The 24,303-nt window shown below is 38.1% G+C and overlaps 1 protein-coding gene across 4 annotated transcripts; it reads right to left on the bottom strand.

The window, feature by feature from the left end:
• Positions 1-346: 346 nt before the first annotated feature.
• Positions 347-21,940, bottom strand: LOC18434268 (E3 ubiquitin-protein ligase At1g63170). Of its 4 annotated transcripts, XM_020667217.2 has the most exons (7): positions 21,683-21,828; positions 20,950-21,016; positions 19,732-20,579; positions 16,911-17,009; positions 6,934-7,059; positions 6,506-6,809; positions 347-1,271 (listed from the first exon to the last, which is right to left on the bottom strand). In XM_020667217.2, exons 3-7 carry the CDS (start codon positions 20,400-20,402, stop codon positions 1,017-1,019), a joined length of 1,455 nt encoding a protein of 484 aa, XP_020522876.1. In that variant the 5' UTR covers positions 20,403-20,579; positions 20,950-21,016; positions 21,683-21,828; the 3' UTR covers positions 347-1,016. The 4 variants fall into 4 exon arrangements, with proteins under 4 accessions (XP_020522876.1, XP_020522878.1, XP_020522879.1 ...); XM_020667219.2 differs by lacking the exon at positions 20,950-21,016 and having other exon boundaries at positions 21,683-21,833; XM_020667220.2 differs by lacking the exon at positions 16,911-17,009.
• Positions 21,941-24,303: the final 2,363 nt, after the last annotated feature.

Here is a 24,303-nt window from a genome sequence, read left to right as displayed (position 1 = left end):
TATTTGATGGTGGGCTCTAATTTGATTGTTTAGGGCCTCGGCTCTATACAAACCGCACCCTCATAAAGATTTCCAGCACCATAACAAGAAAATTTAGATATACACTTTACTCCGATTGTTTAATGTTGATACCTTATATAAACCACACCCTTCATCTAATTATATAAAAATCTAGTTCAAAAAACCAAAATAATTTTGTGTGCCAGCAGCATGTGTAAGTGTGTGAGAAAGAGGTTCCTGCACAGCAGGGCAGCACGAGACAAGACAGGGACATCAGCAAGGACCCAAGAGATCTGCAAAGTCGGCTCACAGTAACCCATAAAAATGGAAATCTATCTTCCAACCATTTTGAGCACCAAATAACTGCGGGATAATTGCTTATGTACATAAATTCATCATCAAATTCAAAATCCAAAGATCTCAAATGCTTCATCTTTACTATGTTTGCTTATGATACATGACTAAACTTTTGGGGTCATTGATCAAAGTCACATGAAAAGAGGCTTCTGAGAATACTTGGAACGCTTCATTATCATATATAACACCACCATCCCCAGCAGAAAGTAAATTAAGTTCCCAACTATGCATGGACCGTCGAAAATCGAAAGGGCCCTCTAGTGGTACTAGCAGCATGAATTGGAGTATTTTCAAATACTTTCCATCTAATCTGCAACTCCAGCCATCTCTTGGATGTTGATCACCAAAACATATTTTCACCAACACTTTCACAAAAAGAAATGATCCGGCTCGCTGAGCTTGACCCCCAAACTGAGCAAGCACCAATATTCACCAGAGAGAGATCCAAACTCTCTGAACTTGTTCACTTCCGGACAAAATAGTTACCAATGCTCAGATTTTTGGGGGGGAGAAGAGAGGAGAGAGAAAGAGAGAGGGAGAGAGAGAGAGAGAGCGTGTCCCGTCAATCTCTAGTCTCTGAGCATCGTATCCAAATTAAACACTCACAAATATTCAGAGAGAGAAAGACAGTAAACCAGAGAGAGAAACAGGCTTCGCGATCAGAACAATGTGGCCCCATACACATCAGATGCAGCCACACCAGACCCACTTCTCCTCTCAATGCGTGGCCTGCTGGGGGCCTGGTCAGGGGCATGGCCCGAACCACCTGGATCACCAACAACATGCTTGCAAAGGGGGCATGAACCATTGATTTTGAGCCACGTATCGACACATTCAACATGAAAGCAATGGGAGCATGGAAGCTCCCTAAGCTCCTCCTCATCTTCGTACTTGGCCAAGCAGATACAGCAGACCTGCATATTAGGGCCAAAAGGTTGGTATTTTAAGGCCAACTTTATATTCTTTTTTAGGATTTTCTTTCCTGATTAAGGTTGTCTTTTACATAATAAATTGTATCTGACAAAGAACTATAATTCAAGATGCACTCGGGGCAGACATGCATAACCCTGGGGAAAGGAGAGGAGAGGAGATTGAAGCTGAAGCTCCTAATTATGAAGGATTAAAGCCATACACCCACGTCTTTTCTTGAACTTGGGATTGGAGGAAAGCATCTACTATAACATACCAAACTACAATATCAAGAAAAAAAAATCAGAAATAAAAAGGACAAAAGAAATAAAAGAAACATGAACACCAACAAAAGAAATCGGGTGGTTCGGTTATTCACAGCTCCAACAAATCTGTAAATTAAACATAAGCTTGTAGATCATAAAAACATACAAGTAAATCCAATAAAGTCAGTTTGGTTGATTCATGATGATTTTGTTTATCAGAGGAATATCTTTATATCGAAAAGGGAAATTTAGCCAAATACCCATGAGAGATGAACTATTTAACATTGTACCCATATCTTTTAATTTGGTCTAAGAAGGATGAGGACCTTAAACTTTCTTTTAACCCATACCAAGCGCAGATAAAGGAGGTGGGTTTAGACAGCCAATATAAAACTTTGCCAAAACATTCCACAGATCTTGAATCTAAGCTATCTTCTTATGCTAGGGCATTCCCTGTAAGCGATGCGTTCACGAAACCTAGGTAAAATGAGAAATGAGCAACGGTTAACTAGGAAATTTCCCATAAGCAACACGCTGCAACAATACCCGATTGTGGTGAAAAACAGCAAGAGCTCCTGCAACATTCTGGACGAGCGCAGTAAAACGCTAGTCCAAGAGAATAAGATTCATCTAGCCGCATGGAATATAGGAATGCTTATAAGTAATATGAAGTTAGTGGATACAATGCGACGAAGGAGAGTAAACATAGCTTGTCTAAGTGGAAAGGGAAAAAGCTAAAGAAATAGATGGGTATAAACTTTAGTATATAGAAAAGAATAACAATAGAAATGGTGTAGCCATAATAGTAGACAAAGATTTACAAGATAAAGAAGTTAATATCAAGAGAATAGGTAATAGGCTCATATTAATTAAACTTGTATTAGAAGAAGAGATAATTAATGCAATTACTACTTATGCACCACAAGTAGGTCTAGAGGATAGAACTAAGAGACAATTCTGGGAGAAACTAATCCAAGACATACCAAATGGAGAGAGGACCTTTTTAAGAGGGGACTTAAATGGTCATGTAGGGATGAAAAGTAGAAGATATGAAGCGGTACATAGGGGATATGGGTTCGGTAAAAACAATGGGATGGGTGAGGCTATTCTAGATATTTTGCTATGGCCTAAGACCTAGCAATAGCAAACGCTTACTTTAAAAAACAAAAAACATTTAATAACCTACAAAAGTGGATCAAATAAAAGCTAGATAGACTTCTTTCTAGTTAAGAAGGAAAATCGACCACCATGTAAAGACTGTAAGTTTATCCCAAGAGAGTTTGATTATGCAACAAAGGCTCATGATTATGGACGTCTGCATAAGAGATGGAAGAGAAGGCGTGAAATTAAAAGGTGTCCAAGAACTAGTTGGTGGAATTTTAAAAATGAGAAAATAATCTTATTTAGGCATAAACTAGTTAAAGGAAAAAAATAGAACTCTGAACATGAGGTCAATATCATGTCGAATGAGATGGCTGACTGTATTAAAAAGGTGGCAAAAGAAGTTTTAGGAGAGAGGTAAAATATATTCCGATAAAGAAACTTTGTAGTAGAGTGATGAGGTTTAAAAGGCCATTAGTGAAAAACGATCATATAATAAAACTTGACAATGTAATAGAAATGATCAAAACTTAAAGGGAAAAGTTTATATCGAGCCAAAGCTCAGCCTACCTCAAAAAGTTCACTAGAAGAGGTTGTTTTGATGCCCAAATATCTTCAAATTGATCATCTTGACATCAAGATGCATGGACATGAGAAAAAAATGGATTTCAAGTTTTGAAAATAGTGCATTTTGTAACGCATTTTTAGACTGTCAATTTTCAAGATTTTCAACTTTTTATAGATTTGTCGATCTACACTATTTTTTAAGCTTTGAACTTTATAAATAACTATGAAAATATATTTTAAGGCTATCACTAAGATTTCCAGTAGTGAAACCACATTTATCGACACTCTTTGAAGGTAGGCCCTAATTTGATTGTTATAGCCTAGGCTCAATACAAACCGCACCCAAACTTAAAAGGATATAAAAATGCTAAGAAAAACGTTAAACAAATAGTAAGTAAAGTTAAACGTAAGGCATATAATAATCCATAACAAGAAAAGGTGAAAAAGATGTCTTCAAATTAACAAAAAAGAGAGAAAAAAAGTGTAGGGACCTAGACCATATTGAATACCTTAATAGTGAGGATCAAAGCGTCTTGGGGAAGGATGAAGAGGTGAATGGAAGGTAAAGAGTTTATTTTAAAAAATTATCAAATAACGAATACAGTGGGAACACAACATAGAAGGAACCATTGGCATAAATGAGGGCGGAGGTCATTGATACATTCGTAAGATTAGGATATCAGAAGCGAAAAAACCTTGAAGAAGATGAAAAAAGGAAAGGCTTTAGGACCAGATGGTATCTCAATAGAAGTTTGGAAGTGCATGGGGAAGATCCGCATTGATTGGCTGACCAAATTGTTCAACAAGGTCTAGAGAACAAAGTAAATGCCAAACAAATGGAGGAAAAACATTGTGATACCTATTTATAAGAACAATGAAGACATACAAAATTGTGTGAACTATCGAGAGATCAAACTTATGAGCCACAATATGAAGCTATGGGAGAGAGTGACTGAGCAACAACTAAGGCATGAAAAGAGTCTATCAGAAAACCAATTCAATTTTATGCTAGGGAGGTCAACAATTGATGCTATTTTCCTACCATAGTTTCAAAAAGCGGACCGCCCATCACTTGGGCGGCCGCTTAGGCGGATATCCCTGGGTGCCCACCTGATCTACGCCCCTCCCAGGGGCAGAAATGCGGCTCCTTTAAGGTATTTTTAGGTCATTTTTTTAATACTAAAGGGGTAAAATTATGGGTTTTAGGTTCATTTGAATCCTAAAACCTATTAGAGGCTATTTTAGACAGAGAAAACCCACAAAAAAAAAACATCCTACTGGGCCACCCAAGTTCTGAGTGCCTGCCTAGGTGCTGGGTGGCCGGGACCCCCCCGACCGCCTCGGTGCCGCCTAGCGCTTTTTGAAACACTGTTTCCTACTTACGTAACTTATTGAGAAATTTAGGACGAATGTAAAAGACCATTGATATAGAGAAATCTCATTATAGAATACCTCGAGATTTAATTTGGTGGGTGTTGGAAAAGAAATGAATCTCCAGATACTATATCGACTTAGTGAGAGATATGTATGAAAGAGTGCTAACTAGTATACGAGGCAACTAGTAGAAAGACAAGTGCGTTTTCAGTGACAATAGTTCTACCTCTGTCTGAGTTAGGGACAACTTAACTAATCACCTACAAAATGAAGTACTGTGGTGTACATTGTTCGCAGACGACATAGTTTTGATCAATGAGACCGCCCAAAGCGGCATTAACACAAAATTAAAACTTTGGAGTGATGTTCTAGCATCTAAAGTTTTAAAAGTACCCAGACTAAGACAAAGTATATAAAATACAAGTTTAGTAATAATAGGAGCTAAGACGAGGAAGTAGCTAAGATTGACAACCAAGAAATACCAAAAAGAGCGTATTTTCGATATTTTGCATCGATAATCCAAAAAAATAGAGAGATTGATGAAGATGTTGTACATATAATTAGAGTTGGGTGGGCGAGTGCAGATGTGCATCTGGAATTTTGTGTGAACACGGCATACCAATGAAGCTAACAGGGAAGTTATATTAGAGACTTGTGAGACTAGCTTTGCTTTATGGGGCGGAATATTGGGTGGACAAGAAACAACATACCTATAGGATGAATATAACTGAGATGAGGATGTTGAGATGGATAAGTGAAAAAACAAGAAATGATAGAATTCGATATTAAATACATTATAGAGAACTTAGGTGTGGCTCTAATAAGACATAAGATGAGAGAAAGTAGACTTAGGTGGGCTGGCCATGTGCAGCAAAAACCTAATACAACACCTGCTAGGAGGTGCAAGTTAGTTCTAGTGGAAGGCTCAAAAGGGCAAGAGGTAGGCCCAAAAGGATATGTTTGGAAGTAGTGAGAAAAAATATGAGGTATTTGACGTCATTGAGGGTATGGTCCTTGATAGAGTAGAATGGCGGATCAGAATTTGTATAGCCGACCCCAAATAATTGGGGAAAAGCTTTGATGATGATGACCCACATCTTTTGATTGAATTTCAAACACCTATCCAAAGACACATGATCATGAGTTGGAATAGCTGCAAAGGGATAAAATGCTGAAGAATTCATCGCTTATGGGTATTTTGATAATTCCCTAAAACATATTTCATCATATTTTCCTCTATGTGGACTCACAACTTATTTCTCTTTCCCTCCTCGTTTTTTTGTTCAATATATAGATTAAAACTTGAAAAGAAACATAAGTTATAAAAGAAAAACGCAAATCATATGCTTGTAAAAGAAATACAATCTAACTAAAAAACTACAAACTTATAAGAAGACCAACAAAACTAGAACAAGTTACTTCCCAAGAAAAAAAAAAACGACAAAAAGTTACAAACTAAAACTGAAACAAGGTTATAAAACCCATAAGAAGTTACAAATTACAAGAAAAAAGTAAACTCACAAGAAAATCACTTTTAAAAAACACAATGACGCAGATTTTCATTATATTTTACCACTTCTAATTACAGTTTATTTGTTTTTTGGTAATTTTATTGCTTACCCAAACATTTTTCCAAGATTATTCCAAAGAAAAACACAAATATGAAAGCTCCTAAAAATTACCATCATGAAGTAATCTTTGAAAAGAATTGCAAGTCCGCCTTTTTGTTGTAGTATATTGAAAGGAAAGTACACATACACCTCTAGTGCATGGTAATCTCCCAGAAACTAATGGTGGATATTAGAAAGTCTGGTTAATATCCATTGCATGTTGTCAGAAACGAATGGTGGATATCCCATATTGTACATACAACATACACTACTGTATGGTCATACCATCCGTTATTGATTACGGTAATGAAGAGAACTTACAGCATCTTCTGCTGAAACAATCCTCTCCTTGTCAGTGCCAGCTGCTATTACACCACCTTCTCCTACCTCTGAATCTATCTCTCCATTTTCTCTTTCTCTATTTCTTTCACATACACCCTTTGCCTTGAACTTGCAAGTTGGCAAAGAGTTAATGGCTTCAGTGGTAGCTCCCCGAGTTCTAGACTGATCGTCTCGGAAACCAAGGATGGATATAATGCAAGGCAAGCAGCAACAAATAGTGGCACACAGAATGAATGGCATAGCGTAGCCAATACAGCTGAAAGTAAGGAACACTATACACAACCTGAAAAGAAATTATGTAGGCAGAGATCAGATTCAAACAGGAGAAGTTCTCTTCTTCTCATTTTGTCTTTTTTTTTTTTTGGAGGGGGGAGGATTGGAGGCAAGAGAGACACAGAGTATCGTACCTATACAGATTGGGAGCATCAGAGGAAGAAGAGTGACCTCCAAAGATCCACACATTGCCTACCACAAACCACACTGCAAAGAAACAATCCAATGCCATTTTGAAGTGGTCCATAATCATGCCAAGCCTGTAACATGAGAAACCCACTTCTTCAGGTAATTAAACGGCTAGAAAGTAAAGAGAAAGACAAGCAGGCCCATTTTAAATTGTCAAAGTTAAGATTAGAATGCCATTTTTTCTGATTTTTTTTTTTTAAAACCTTTAAGATAAAAAAAAGGGGATGTTTCTCAAATTCATTTCATTTTTTTGTCTTAAAAGTCAAAACCAAAATAATCCCCTTTATCTTCTCCAATGAAAATGAGGATTCTTGGAAAAACCTTAAAACCATTCACATTGCTTGTGGAACAATAGCAAAAGCACCAGTTGGTTGCTCACCTCAGTAAAGATTTAAATTCATAAATACATCAATATAACATACATTAGATCATTAAATAGAATAGTTGTACATTAACAAAAGAAAGATTACTAATCCAGATCATAAATATTAAGCAGCACAAGCAAATTCACATCCAGTTTTTTAGATTATGTGCAGTCACCAGTTTTTCTTAAAGAAAAGATCAGCACTTGCAAATCATTTTAGGAAAAAAAATAAGCAATTACAAGCAATCAACTAAATGCCCCAATGTATAAAAAGAGGACAAGCTTCTTTTACAATCAATTCGTATTAACATTTATGAATTGACATGAAATGAGAAACGAGAATGAAAAGATGCCAAGGAGAACCATAAGAGGAGAGAACATCACTTTCCTCAGTAAGAAATTAGTAGAGGCAGCAAAGCAGCTGGAATTTTGGAGATATATGTATATAAAGCACAATGACATTGTCCGACTAAACTTTCCTAAAATTACAAGACACCAAACACCACATTATAACACGATGAACAGGGAAAGAAGGCATAAGACATCAGGCCATTGCTATACAAAATGTTTTTCAGCAAATGTTACAGATGTAGAAATACAGAATGAATGCAATAGGTACAACTTGTAGCGAAGCACAACTGTATTCTGATTGTCAACATGAAATATCCCCCTCTTGCTTGAGTGTCAACATATGATAGCTTCTCATAAACACATGATAAAAGGATATGCTCTTCTGCGACCTCAAGAAAATCATTATGCTCCCCTTTTCCTTTTTACAACTTTTCTGCTTTCAATTAACATCTGTATTATAGTATCCAACATGGCGAGTTTGTACTCTAGTGCATGCACACACACAGATAAGGTTTCCCTAAAAGATTTAAAAAAAATTATATTTGGAGTTCATTTAAATATTACAAAAACCTTGACAACCTCAAAAACTTAGTAATTTTATAAAAATCAAATTTTCTAAAATCTACGGTTTATATAAATCGATGTAACCTCAAGAAATTAGGGCTTTGGTAGGAATCAATTTTCCCGAAGTCTATGAATTTAACTAGAACTCTATTTTCCTACTTGAATGCCTAGGAATCCCAATTGGAATTTCCCTCTCTAATACATATACACATTCATGTACACAGACGAGCACATTGCACCGTTCAAGAACTAGAACCTTGTACCAGTACTTAAGATAAGTTGGGTTCAACCATGCAACCTCAAGGATGCAGAAATAAGTGCCGTTCTTTGAACAGAAGGATGCTGACATTGAAAATTAACCTACTCGCAAACTTTGTCATATGCCAATTGTCCACCACAATCAATCCCCTTCATGCTTTTCCACAAATTTATTATCTAGCCTGCGATTTCAGCTAAGCGCCTCTAAGATCACAAAAGATGAGAACGCGAGGAATCTAGCTACCTTTTCCTCTAGGAGCCACACTGACCACACCAGGGAAAAAAGAAGATGCAGACAATAAGAAAGCTGATATCCATTTTCTCCATCAGTCATCAATACTCGTCATACCCAAGATATGATCAATAAAGTTCCAATGTATATGGTGATCGACTTTCTCTTTCTGTACTTTGGACATCCATCTTGCCCATAAGCACAGGCAGCCTATTAAGGCATCACCTATGTAACTTAGACAAGTGTGAACACAGTTTTTTAAATGTGTCAACACATCATGGATCTGATACACTTTGTCTAACACTTTAGGAATTAGACACACTGATTGACCTTTTTTTGTAGAAATGTCTCCATGGAAGTAAATGTTTTTATTTAATAAGTTGACAATTGTATTGATATCAACAGAAGGTTACACTTAAGAGTGTATAAAAGAAATAGGCAACCCTGGAGTTGGGTGCCCTATACAAAAAACCACTAAGGGTCCAAAAATGCTTTACATCAGATTCACAAGAGGATAAAAGGAGGGGAGCACAGGCTTAAAAAAAGCCCACAGATCCCATTGTAGCATTAAGGCTTGCTCCTTCCCTAGCTAGAGAATCCGCTGTCTCATTGGCTTCTCTGAAAACGCCGTTCCAGGTGACCATAAACATGCTTGAAATCTGAGAAATTTCATCGAAGATGAGATCTAGCCTCCAGGGCCAAGAAGCAGCCCTAGAGGCCAATGTAATGATGTTGTAGTCGCCTTCAACTACCAATACTGTGTTCCAGGTGGGGTCAAATCTTTGGAGCCCTTCAAATAAGACCTTGGCCTCCGCTACAATGGAATCCGTATTTCCAATAGGCAGGGATAAAGAAAGGAGGGTGGAGCCCTCAGAATTTCAGAAGATCCCCGCAATCCCAGAGGGGCACAAGGAGGAGCCAGAGATCCTGGGGGTATTCAGATATAGAAGCTCATGCCAGTTGTGAAATAGGCCAGCAAAGGAGTAATTTTTTAGGAGTTTGTGGTTTCTAGCCCAGAAAGAGGCGAAAGGGTGGTACTTATCAACTAGGAGGGGATAGAAGGTACCTCCGCCCTAATTATTCTGCTATTTCTTTCAAGCCAAATTGTCCATAAAATGGCAGCAATGGAGGCCTTCCAAAGGAAATAACCAGAATTGTTCTAGGGAGTACACAGGTAGGCGGAAAAGAGCTGGGGGATGGAATGGGGGGTGACCCAATGCCACTTGAAAAGGTTAAGTACATCGGTCCAAAGGGCAGCAGCTACCTCACAATGGATGAGAAGATGGGAGTTAATCTCCTTGACCGAGAAGCACATAACCCATCTATTAGGAAGGGATAGGCCCCTCTGCTATAGTTGGTCGAGGGTTAAGGCCCTGTGATCAAGAGTGATCCAACTGAATACTTGGATCTTTGGGGAAAGGAGAGGAACCAGGCTTTGGCAGTTATGGAGGGCAGCATTGAGAGTGGGCGAGGTTGTGGTAATGGCTCAGTAGAGTGAAGCGACTGAGAAAATTCCCAAAGAGGCAGGGGACCGAATGATTTTATCTTCCCCATACAAGGGAAGAAAATTGAGTGTAGAAGGGCTGAGAGATCCGGAAAATGCCCTATCTCTTCATCATTGAGGGCTTGTTTGAAATTGGGATTCCAAGTTCTACTGTTCCCATTGCTGGCAAAACAGTCGGCCACAGTTGAATTGGGATCAAGGGCAAGCCGAAAGTGAGAAGGGAAGAATTCTTTATGAGGGCTATCCCCAATCCAAATATCATGCCAGAAAGAGATAGTATTACCCGACCTTGGACGGTACCGGATCCCTTGTAGGAAAAAAAAGGTTGCGACAGTGTTGGAGAGACTGCCAAAATCGTGAAATGTTGCATGTAGTTCTGATAGAGGATAGCCACTTGTGGTCTTGTTGGCAGTATTTACGGGAGACTACCTCTCTCCACAGGTGATTAGGTTGCATGGCATAGCACCACCACCATTTGCCTAACATGGCCAGATTGGTGGCTCTTAGGCTACAAATGCCAAGACCACCACGGGACTTGGGAAGGCACACTTTGGCCGAGGAGATAAGGTGGAATTTATGGCCACCTTCGCCTGACCAAAAAAAGTCCCGCATGAGTTTTTCCAATCTTGTAAGAACTGGGGCCGAGATGAGGAAGAGAGACATCAGGAAGAGAGGAATACTGGAGAGGGTGGCCTTGATGAGTAACACTCTTCCAGCTGAGGATAAGAATCTCCCTTTCCAAGCTGCAAGCCTCGTATTGCATTTATCAATTATAGGGCTCCAAAGGTCAAGTCTAGGTATGCCGAGGCAAAGGGGAAGCCCAAGGTAGGCTGAAGGGAGATTATCAACAGCGCACCCCCAACGGGCAGCGAGGCTGTGGACTAAGGGGTAGCCCGCAGCAACAGCTGTCATTTTTTATTCATACATGTTGATTCTGAAACCAGTGGCAAGTTCAAAACATTTGGGGAAGAGAAGCGGGTTATTGACTTGCTAATGGGAGGCATTGCAAAAGATAAAGAGTATCGTCTGCGTATTGAAGGTGGGTTACAAGAGGGCTGGACCTTCCTATATTGAAACCCGAAAGAAGCGCTGCTTGATACATCCACAATAAAGAGGCATTGAATACCTCAGCTACTATGGCGAAGTGGAAGGGTGACAAAGGATCACCCTATCGCAGGCCTCTTGAAGCCTGAAAGTACCCCTTGGGGGAGCCAATGAAAAGCACAAAGAAAAAAGGTTTCGAGATGCAATCCTGGATCCATTTCTCCATGTAACCCCAAAGCCCATTCAACAGAGGGTTTCGTCAAGAATCTTCCAATCAACATGATCATACGCCTTCTCCCAATAAAGTGTTATGATGAGTCCTGGGATTTTTTGTAGGTGGCGTAAATGAATATTTTCATGAGCAGTAACAGCCCCACCAAGGATTTGGCGATCCTTGACAAAGGTCCCTTGAGATGGGGACATGACCCAGTGTAAAACCAGGCTAACACGGGAGGCCAGGACTTTGGAAAAATTCTAAAAGTATGGGCCCGAAGTCTTTTAGTTCCTCAGCTCCTTCTATTTTCGGGACCAAGGCTATGAAGGTGGAATTCATAGCTTGGTGGATGATTCCCCTAGAATGAAATTCCTTGAAGAAAGCCATGATGACTGGCGTCAAAGTTTCCCATAATGCCTTAAAGAGGGCAATTGGGAACCCATCAAGTCTTGAGGCCCGGTCAAAGCTCAGGTCTTTGATAGCCCCTAGGACTTCCTCCTCAAATAAAGATCATTCACGAGAGGCCGCTATTTCAAGGGCAAGGGAAGGAAAGGAGAAGTCATCCATATCGGGTCTAGGACCTAAGGGAGTGGAGAAGAGTTGGGAGAAAACGTTTATAGCCGCCTGCTAGTAATGGTGAGGATTGTCAAGAATTCGACCACCAACCTTGAGATGGGTGATGGAATTTTCTCGTCTCCGGTAGTTGGCAACCTTCTGGAAGTAAGCAGTGTTGAGATACCCATACTTGAGCCACCTAACCTTGGATCTTTGGGGCCTGTAGATTTCCTCCTTGAGGAGAAGACTGTAGTCAAGTTTAGCTGTGGACCTGAGCTCCAGTTTAGAGGAAGAGAGGGTTCGATGTTCTTAGTTGGAGTCTTATAATTGAATGGATTAAAGCAACGATTCTTTTTTGGGTTCGAAAGTTGCCGGGTAGTTGGGCACTCCACGACCTCAAGGAGTGCTTAAGGAGTTGGAGTTAGTTTTGTAGCCTAAAGCCAACATCCATGAGCTTGGGTGGCAAAGGAATCCCATTTCGAGTGAACCATAGCTGAGAAGTCGGCCTACTCGAACCAAGTGATTTCAAACTGAAAAGGTTTAGGTCCCATTTGGACAGTTTGAGTGTCGAGTAAAATAGGATGGTGGTCTGAAGTAGGCTTGGGGAGGACATAGGAATGGGTTCCACAAAAGAGATTGTCCAATTCAAGGGAGGTGAGGAACTTGTCCAACTTGGATAAGGTGCAGTTTGGGGAGTGATTGGACCAAATAAATTCCACACCCTCAAGAGGGATAGGAAGAAGGTGGTTTTGGGATATAAAACTGACCTCCAACCTCCTCTAATCATGTATGGACGCTTTGTTTCTTAAAGGTCAATTTTGGATGGGCACCTAAGATACTCATATGCAACACAGACCTAACACAACACTGGTTAGGAGGTGTGATTTGGTTCAAGTGAAAGGCGCTAAAAAGGCAAGGGGAAGGCCCAAAAGGATATAAATAAAAGTAGTGAGAAAAAATATGGTTGAAATTTCTTGGTCGTCAATTCTATAAGTACACTCATCTTAGCTACACTCAATCTATAGTTTTTTTTTTTTATATTGTATTCTATAAGTATGTTGTTTTTTGATCGCCGAACATTCCGCCTCATAAAGTAAAGTTGGTCTCACAGCTATCATATAGAACTTGCTCTTCAACTTCATTGGTATGCAGCGATCACATAAAAATCTGATTGCACATCTCTACTTCGCCCATCAACTCTAATTATATGTGCGACATCTTCCTCAATCTCTTCATTTTCCTAGATTATCGGCGTAAGATATCAAAAGTGCGCTCTTTTTGGTATTTCTTGGCTGTCAATTTTAACTACTTCCTCGTCTCTACTCCTATTATTATTAAACTTGCATTCCATATGCTCTACTTTTGTCCGGCTAATTTTAAAACCTTTAGATTCTAAAGCATTCCTCCAAAGTTCTAACTTTGTGTAGACGTCGTTTCGAGTCTCATCAATCAAAACTTTGTCATCTGCGAACAACACGCACTACAATACCTCATCTTGTTAGTGCCCGGTTATGTCGTCCATAACTAATACAAAAGAGGTATGGGCACAATGCTGACCCCTGATGCAGACCTATTGTCACTGAAAACTCACCAATCTCTCCACTAGTTGTTCATACATTAGTTTGTGCTCCCTTGTATATATCTCTCACTAAGTCGATGTAGTGTCTGGAGACTCATTTATTTTCCAACAGCCATCAAATCAAATCTCTAGGTACTCTATCAGAAGCTTTCTCTAGATCAATAGAGATCATGTGGAGGTCACAACTTCTTTTGCCACTTTCTTAATACAATCAGCCATCTCATTCCACATACCATTGACCTCTTCTTCAAAGTTCAATTTTCCTTCTTTAACTAATTTATCCCTAAACAAGTCTATTTTCTCATTCTTTAAATTCCGCCACCTAGTTATTGGACACCTATTAATATCCATTTAGCAGTCAATGCAGTTTTATACCCCTTGGTAGGTGTAATGAATCTGAGTTTGCTTCATAGCACTGCATGCACCCAATGGGTCCCAACCCGAACCCCCACCCAAAAAATTAAGGCAAGAAACATGAGTAAATTTTAAAATATAAAGCCACACTCTCATTACTTATTGCAAGCAAATGTGAGGAGAAAAAAGAAGTTTACCAAGTTCCAAAATAGATGACAACGATAAATCACAATTACAAGCATGAAAACAGAGGAAACAAAAACCATGTTGCCATCTCTCTCTGGGTAAGACAGTTGAAGCTAATCAACAATGAACAATGCAAAGTGGAGAGTGTGCCTGCTATGGATAATTTTAAGGGCCCAATGACTAAGACATAAATGTCAAATTGTCTCATTCTGCAAGCTGCTATAGATGAGTTAATACTGAAGAAGACCAAAGAAGAGACATGCAAGCGGGTAGAATTGTATCGCAAGGAAGATGGTCGTGACAAGGGGAAGAGGAGAAGAAAAGCATGCAATCATAAGTACAAAAGCACATGAATCAAGATAAAAAGCAGAAAATAAATAAGAATGTGCCTTCAAGAGAGCTTAGATGCCTTGTCAAGTACACGTGCAAGATGAAATATTCGCATCTAGAGTCACTTATAAGAGAAGTATATGCAAGGAAGATAATGTGTCTAGCATAGCATCCAAAGCCATTTGTCAAGAGACTTACGTAACAGATGGCAGACAACAATTTCTTTCGTTGGTCCTATTGTTCAACTACTCGACCGAGTCAACTCGGACTTCGCTGAGTTACTTGATCTTGGCAGGGTGCCAAGCCTAGTTTAGTTGCACATACTTGTTACGTGGGTAACCTGTTCTGCTAGGCTGCTTTTACAGCTTTATGCTGTAATATTTAGCTGTTTTAATCAATAATAGTATTTTGTTATACCCTACACTAATCCACTAATGCATAGATTTCTCCCTCATTTTTTATCCAACTTTGTAGATACATGGTTATAGTTGAATGATTCAACCCTCTACATGATCCCCATAGTAATTTGTTGGCCCAAAGCATAGATATTGAAAGATTTGGCCCGAAAATTCTGATATTAGGGAGGAAAATGCAGTTTTTTGTTAAACGCTCCTTCAATCCACCAATGCTTTGATTTCTTCATCATTTGTTATCCAAATTTGACTCAGCTGAGGTACTTTACCTCAGCAGGGTGCTCGAGTTTTGCTGTTTTTTTTTTGGGTAATAAGTTTAGCTGTACATACTTGCTATGTGGGTAACCTGTTCTGCTAGCCCACTTTTACCGCTTTATGCTGTAAGTTTTAGCTGTTTTGATCAATAATTGATCAAAACAATTATTGTGTGGCCCTACTGTTGATTGATTTTGATCAATGCATTCACAATTTATCTTTTTTTCCTTGAGAAAAAAAAAAACATTTTTATTAAACCCTATACCAATCCGCTAATGCTTAGATTTCTCTCTCATTTTTTATCCAACTGTGTAGAAATATGGTAATAGTTGAATGATTCAACCCTCTACATGATCGCCACACTAATTTGTTTGCCCAAAGCCTAGATGTTAAGAGATTTGGCCCAAAAATTATCAGTTTGGGGGGAAATGCAGTTTTTTGTTCAACCCTCCCCCAATCCACCAATGCTTTGATTTCTCCATCATTATCCAAATATGTCAAAATTTGGCTCTAATTGAAGATCCACATACTAATTTAATGGATCAAAGCCTAGATTGAGAGGTTCGGCACGAAATTCTTGGATTTTTGGGAAAAAATGCAGTTTTCTTGCTGAACCCTATCCCATTCGCCAATGCTCAGATTTCTCCCTCATTATTAATCCAAATTCATTTTTGTGATCTTGATTTTTTTTGCATTTAATTGCATTTCTATTTTTCAATTTTTCCGGATTTTTTTCCTGAGCCCTTGGTGGACTAGGGCAGAATCGGGTGATTCCACTTAGACTCGCCTGAGTCACTCAGTAAAAGCAGCGCTGAGCCCCAGTCCAAGCAGACTTCTGAAACCTTGGTTGATTCAGAAAGAATGCGAAAGAGTATGAGAGGCAATCTCAATAATGTGTGTTTTTTCTTTTTATGATAATCCGTGATCTTCTGTTTTGATAATCCAGTAATCCATGATTATGAGACTCCTTCATAGCTAATTCATGATCTTCTGTTTTGATGGTCCAGTAATCCATGATTATGAGACTCCTCTGGCAATGCCTTAGTAAATGCCAATGGAAATCATTTTTGGTGATTAGAACTCCAACTGAATACAAGGTCTTTGTCACTAAGAATCACACATCTAAAGCGTCAAAGAAAGGTCCTTTTGGTAATTGTCCAATTTCACAAAACCATATTATCCTATTCAATCATAATCCTCGTTGTTGCTAGTAGTCATGAACAAGCCAAACTTTCATATTAAACTAAAGACCCCTTTGTTAACAGCTACTTAACAATAAACAGAAGAAAAATCACTTGTTTAAATATCAAACAGGTTTTGAGGGCTGATGCATGGCCCCAAAACGATATGATTGAATAAGTCTTTCAAAATGAGTGGGCAATTACCAGAGAAAAGTTACAGGGGTGGGGGGGGAAGAGGGCTCAGAGTTCCAAGTCAATTCTTTTAAATTACAAGATGTGGGGCACCCATTGGGTGTTGCTGTTCCCACTAATCACTAATAGATCATCTATGAAATTGGCTTTGTAGTTAGTGGACATAAACCAAACGGACAAAAAAAAGTCTGAGGCCATAAGAACTGCTGCAATAAACAGATGTAAGCATCTGAGACACAAGCCTCAAGTATCAGGCAAACATCTCATACCAGAAAGGAGCAAAGCCATCAAATAAACGTTTATGTAAGGTTGTCAAGAAGACAATTCAAGAGGTATGAGGCTTCACCTCCTGACTAGGCACACTTCGAAGTAAACCTCCTCCCTCCTGTAGTCTTTGACAATCACAGTGGAGAACGATACAAATCCCAAAATAAGAGAAATTGTGCTGGGAATGCAAAAAGGGAGACACATTACCCACTTGGTTGAACCTTTTCTATTTTTGGTTTTCTTTAAAAGAAACAATTTAACCAAAGAAAACTACTGAAGAAAAACAAAAAGAGTTAAACATCACATTATGGGAACTCGCATGTCAAAACTACCTAGCAGCATCCAAGTAGAGCCAATCACATACAGGAAGACATTGAAGAAAGTAATACAAGGATCGTATCAGAGCAATGCTCTCATCCCTAGTGGAATCAATACAAACCCAGTACCCCTGCAACATAGAAGCACAGTCCCATGTTAATACCAAGTGAGTCTGATGATATCTGCATGGCCAAGGTCTCCTCTTCTACAACCATCTAAGTTCGACTTCAATAACCGCTCAGAATGTGGGATCCAAAATCTGTCTCTTACACAAAATAAAACCCTAACACCTAATAATCACCAAACGCATATCACCCCATGATATCCCTTCAACTAGTAAAAAGGAACCCTTGCCCACAGCCCATAATGCCACTCCACGGCTCATCAGTAAAAGTGTTTCCCTACTGCTTCGATAAATAAAAAATGCATTCACACAGTTTTAAGGTGCACAATTTGAAAACAAGTTGAACCTCGGCCAGAGCTAAACTGCATCATTTGGGTATGTAGAAATATGCAATTATGCTGTCGGAACACATAGCTGACAATGACATTAAATCCCCAAAATTCATTACATTGAAGGATAATTGCATGATGAAGTACAGAATTCTAGGGGATAGGTCAAGTAGATACCATTCTAAGAGATGGTCATTGCAAGAAAAGAAAATGTCAAGGACATTTTAAGTTCTACCGAATATTTCTTACATATATACTCTCTCCAATGTTTGAAACAATATATTACCACCAATGTTAAGCATATAAAATATATTTAATACAAACATGTGCCGGTCTCCCTCCTCCTCCCTTTCGCTCTATTTCTCTATCTCTCTCCCTATCTGTTAACTCTACCTCTTCTCCTTTTCCCACCCCCTCTGTTTTATGTAGCTCCAACCCCCACCAAAACATAAAATAAAAAGGGGGAAGAAAGGAAAAAAGAAAGAAAAAAAAAAGGAAGAGAAAAAAAAACAACTTTCCCCCCTCATCTTATTCTCTATTCTGGTTCCATCCACCCTCTCTCCCTTTCACTCTCTCTTTTTCGTCTACCTATTAACTCGTCACCTCTCTGATCCCCTTCTCCTCACCTTCTCTTTCTCCTTTCTCTGTAAACACCGCACCCCTTCTATCTCTCTGTACCTCCCACACCCTTCTCTCTACCTTTCTAAAGCTCAGAGAGAGAAAAAAAAAGGTCGAAAAAAAAAGGAAAAGAAAATATTTTACCAAAAAGAAAAAAAAATGGGGGAAATGAAAAAGAAAAAAAAAAAAGAGTGAAAAAAAAAGTGGACAAAAATATATAGAAAGGATCCTTGGTCTCTTGTCCCCTTTCATCCCAATCCTTATTTTGACTCCACCCCTCCTCTCTCTCTCTTTCTGTCTGGAGAACCCATGCTAACCACCCCCCTTTCTCTCTCTAAAAGCTCTAGCCACTCCACCCCTCCTCTCTCTCTCTCTCTGGACCTCCCGGGCGACCCACCCTCTTCTCTCTCTCTAAAAGATCTAGCATTTCCCTGACCCTTTCAACCCTACCCCCCCAGCTCTACTCCCCTCTTCCAGCAGTGAATTTTTACAAGACTGAGCCGGAACAGGCTCTCAACAGCCTATCCCCTCTGCCTCAACCAAGAAAGCTTGCCCTTACCAACTCCACAAACTCTCAAAGCTCAGAGTCACCCAACTTGCAGAATGGGCCACCTCAGCCTCAAGGAGTTTACCAACAACCTCTGAGTTAACGGCTCTCCCCTCCCCCTTGGACCCTATTTACCTACCTCTTTTTGGCCCCCTCCCTCTTTCTTTGGCAGGTTTCACAGAGGAAGTTTTTTTTATGTTCAAATTGTCTCGCTTATAGAAGTAGTTCTCTATATATTCTCTCCCCCCTGTTGTCTGAGCACCCAACGTGTGGGATGCCTTTCTTTTCTCCAACATGATCTATTGTAATCTATTGTTTTTTATGCAACAAAGTTAACCAGATTCAAATAAAAAATAAAAAAATGTGCCTATGCAATGGGCTCTAGTATGCACAAACCAACATATCAGAAACAGGATTAAACATGTGCCTTTGTAAGGACACTAAGATGCACTAACCAACACTGAGAGATAATCACATAGAATATATGTTTTAAAACATTTCAAACCACTAGCATTTTAAAAAAGTTTCCTTCCTTGTGGTACAACAATACAATTAATAAAAGCCTATAAGTCCTATCAACAATCTAAATGTCAACTCAAGTAAATATCATCATGATATTTCCATTGTAATATTTCCTTCTTTTTTTTTCACAGATGGTGCAGCAAGAAACCAATTTTTTTCCAAGAAGTAGCCCCAAAATTTTTCTCCAAAAAGATATTTATCATGCTCAATTGTCATTTAGTTGCCTACATAGGCCTTCAAGCAGAAACTGGACATTAAGGAGACTGGTGCACAAAACATAAACTTCATTCATATAACAGAATAACATGGCAACGAATCTTTGATGCACCGAAGCATTATAGTCAATGCAAACCCTTTCCAAACTTCAAAAAATAGCAATCAATAGTATAAACAAGAACAAATATTCACAAATTCAAAGAGATGAGAAAGAATTTAGGTGCACCTTGGATTAGAAGGGACCCGATCTTGGCCAATCCACGAGGTTGCAGTTGTAGTATGGCTTTCTTGGTCTTCATGAGAAGAAGAGACAGTTATGGCAGTGTAAGAAGCATTTTCTTGAGAAGCATTGCTTTGACTGGAACTGAGAGGCATGCGTGTCGCCTCTTGCTCAGACCCACGATTGTTTCGATGGATAAATCGCCAGTAAAGATGGGGGAGCGTAGCAACACACCCCAATGCATAACCCACAACCCAAATAAACAAAGGGGCTTGTGGCTTCTCATTCCTAGACAATGCCAACACAACAATCGATGCAATAATCTGGCTCAAAACGATTGTGAACTCAATGGAAATCCATAACCCCGAATTCAAAGGACTCCTACGGCGACGACCATACCCATCGCCACTTCTCCTAACCAGAGAGCCATTTCTTGAAGATGAAGAGGATGAGGAGGAAGAGGCTGAACCATTTGGTTGCCTTGTATTTCGTGTATCTGGTCTTCCTTGAGATGTATCTGATTCAAGAGGGCCAGCACTAGAGCCTGAAGAGGTCGCAGGGACCCATGAAAGGCTTATGACATGTTCTTGGTTAGATAAGTTAGTGGATTGTTCCATCAGCAAAGGTTGGTAATCGTTATGGCATTCAGGGTGAAATTGCGGAGGGGCAAAAGCCATGTAAGTCCCCCCGCGTTTTTAAAAGAGAAGAAAGCATAGAGAAATAGCATATGGTATCAGCTTCTTGGATCTTCTTTGCACAAATTTCCTTAACAATTGTCGTATTAAGAATTGTTCTCACACAATTCAAAGTCTATTTGAGCACAAGGCCACCAAGTTCTAAATGAAGGAAACAATCTGCAATATATTTAACAAACAAAATTACCATATCAGTTTTCTGTATGAGATGAAATACTGGCATGGTTGTTCCAAAATTTAAATATCATGAAAACGCATGCTGTTTTGAGCTAGAAACAAAACAGGGAGGGAAAGGGAGGGATTAAACATACAAGGTCTACGCAAATAAAATGCAATGCTCCTTCTACTTGAATGACCAGGCACCATAATTTTCATGTTAGTATTAACATTAATAATCCTATACCTTTTCAAATGATATACAAGTTCTAACATTTTGGATACTATCACACATGTGGCATAATATGCATTCAACAAATTGTTAATAATAACAATCAATAAACTAAAAGGAACAATGCAAACAAAATCTCACCTTTTTTTTATCAAATGTTTGCTTCATAAATTGAATCAAACAGCAGTAGATCACATCCCAATCAACTCTGAGAGGTTGCAATTATGCATAATTAGGAGATTTAGCAAATAATGTTATCAATTATGACACCCATTATTGTTTCCCAGAAGAAAAAATTCCCAGAAGAAAAAAAACGTATCCTATAGAAGCTAAACCTTATATATCACGAGGTAAAATATCCAAAGTTTCTGAAACAGATGCTGAAATAGAGCCGAATCAAACCTTAAATCCCCCCCAAAAAAAAAGGGAATAAAACATATTACCCGAGAGGTGATACAATAAAACAAGGAACCAAAGAAAACCAAAAAATAAAAGGAGAAACTCCACAATGCACGACCAAATTAAGGCCCATAAACAAAACCCATCAATGAAAACCTAAAAATCAATAATTCCATCCTCAATTCCACACAAGAGAAGAAACCCAAGTACCGTAACCCTGACCCTCCATAACATCAATAAAATAACATAAACCATGCAAACCGGCACAATCTATCACAAATTAGGAACAATTCCATTATCAAACACACAGCTTCAAACCAGAGTTGAACTGAATCGTACTAAACACGATGCTTAACTAATCAAAATGGCAATTAAAACGCCAAAAAATTCTGATAGTCAAACCTAGGGCACATTAAAAAAAGGATACATAAGGGTTTCTTTCATCATTTTACACAGGAAAAACTGAGGAAATTACCTTCTTTAGCTGCTCTGTAGCCGTTGAGATGAAAAATTAGGGTTCATCGAGCGAGAGAGAGAGTCAGCTTTTGGTTTTTTGGATGCCGTTTTCATTGCTTAGAACAGTCGTTTGGAATATGAATCAAATTAGAGAGCGGCAGAGATAAAGCAATATTTTATATATATATATATATATATATGTGGGCGGTTTCTATAAGGTTGGAACGTTAAACAATCCAATTAAAGATTGGAACCTTAAACAATCCAGTCAAGGCGTACTTCCAAATTTTATCTTCACTCATAGTTTTGGTGGAAAAAGTTGTTAAGATTATCTAAAAATTTATTTTCATATCTAATTATAAAATAAGAAATAATCCCATAAGACCCTCTCCCAATCATGTACGTAGAACCCCAAAGGATCACTATTAAATTTAGCACGGATCTATAGAAAAGTCAAATATCACGCTCATGTGATAAATTTTTAAGAGATCCGTGCCAACTTTAATGGTCTTATAGGACTCCTCTTCACCCATGTGTGTAGGACCCAAATGATCACTATTAAAGTTGGTACAGATCTCTAGAAAAGTTATCATAATGGATATGAGACTTGATTTTTCTATAGGTCCGTGTTAAATTTAATAGTGATCTTTTGAGGTCTTTCACATATGGGTCGAGGAGACTCCTATAGGATCATTTCTAGGAGTCAAAATCTTTTTTTTTTTCATACTTATACATCTCGATGTCGAGATGATCAATTAGAGGGTTTTTCAACATTAAAACAACATTTTTCAATGGATTTTTGAGGTGCATCTTTATTTCCACATTTTAAGGTTGCAACCTTATATAAACTTTTTCCTATATAATACATAAGGAAAGAATTTATATAAAGGCCTTATAGAAGTAAAGTGCACCTCAAATATCCCATTGAGGCTCGTGTTTCGATGTCCGAGAGCTGGTGCAGTTGGCATACAGATGCATCAATAGCTGTAAAGGTAAGGCGCACCTTCAAATTTTATCATGGTATATAATTTGGATGTAAAATGTCCTTAGGATTATCTCAAAATCTATTTTTATAGCTAATTATAAAATTTAAAATTTCAAAAATGGTTAAAATCAAGTAGATCTATAAACATATGAAAACCTTGAAAATGGACGATGTAGATAATATGTTGTAAAATGCACTAGTTCTGAGACTTAAAATCTTTTTGTTTTTTATGGTCGTACATCTTGATGTCGAGATAATCAATCAAAAGGTCTTTTCAACATTAAAACTACTTTTTTCGATGGATTTTTGAAGTGCATCCGTAGTTCTACATTATAAGGTTGTATCCAATGGTTTAAAAAACGGATCGGTGACCCGGATCGGGCTTGTAAAAAACCGATTCGGATCGGCGAATCGGCGATCCGGATCGGGAATCAGGTGAATCGGTCAGAATAAAGCTTAAAAAAAATTCGAAAAAATTATTAAAATTCATTATAAATATTGTTTTTTAGGAATTCAATAAAAAATAAGGGTACTCCATTAAGAATTTTCATGTTTTTGAATGAATATGTGAATATTGATATGTTCTTTCCCTGCATGAACTGCCATTCAGTATTTAATTTACAGTATTTCGTGCTCATCCCTACACTGTTGCTGTTGGGACTCGATATGTGAATAATATGGCTGGGATATGGTGGCCTCAGAATCATCATCTCTCTCGTTTTCTCTTTGAATAATATGGATTAAAAAAAAAAAAAAAAACAAATTTTCAAAAAAATCGATCATGGATTAAAAAACAAATCACAAATTTTCAAAAAATTCTATCATGGATTACAAAAAAAAATTCGATCATGGATTAAACAAAAAAAATCACAAATTTTCAAAAAATTCAATCATGGATTACATAAAATTCGATCATGGATTACATAAAATTCGATCATGGATTACATAAAATTCGATCATGGATTACAAAAAATAACAAACAAAAAAAAACAAAAAATTCAATCGTGGATTACAAAAAAAGATAAAAATAGTTCGATCATGGATTACAAAAAGTTCAATCATGAATTACTAAAAACTCTATCATGGGTTACAAAAAAAGCAAAAAACAAAAAATTCAATCATGGATTACAAAAAAAAAAAACAAACATTTCGATCATGAATTACAAAAAAAAAACAAACATTTCGATCATGTATTACAAAACATTCGATCATGGATTACAAAAAATTCTATCATGGGTTACAAAAAAAAAAAAAAAAACAAAAAAATCGATCATGGATTACAAGAAAAGAAAACAAACATTTCGATCATGGATTACAAAAAATTCTATTATGGGTTACAAAAAACCAAAAAATTCGATCACGGATTACAAAAAAACAAAAACAATTCGATCATGGATTACAAAAAAATCGATCAAGTATTACAAAAAAATCTATCATGGATTACAAAAAAAAAAAAAAAAAAAAAAAAAAAAAAAAAAAAAAAAAAAAAAAACCGTACGGAATCGCCGATTCACTGTTCGGACTCGCCGATTCCGTACAGTGAATCGGCGATTCACTGTACAGAATCGTCCGGTTCTAGAGAGAACCGGACGATTTCCGATTTTTTGGGCGATCCGGTCCCTTTTCACGATTTCCGAGTCCAACCGGGCGAGTCC

The sequence above is a fragment of the Amborella trichopoda genome, chromosome 5 (assembly GCF_054954075.1).
Source record: "Amborella trichopoda isolate Santa Cruz 75 chromosome 5, AtrichopodaSantaCruz75HAP2 v2.0, whole genome shotgun sequence".
Taxonomy (NCBI): Eukaryota; Viridiplantae; Streptophyta; class Magnoliopsida; order Amborellales; family Amborellaceae; genus Amborella; species Amborella trichopoda.
Note: the sequence above shows the minus strand (reverse complement) of the source record. Positions and strands in the feature narration are given on the sequence as shown.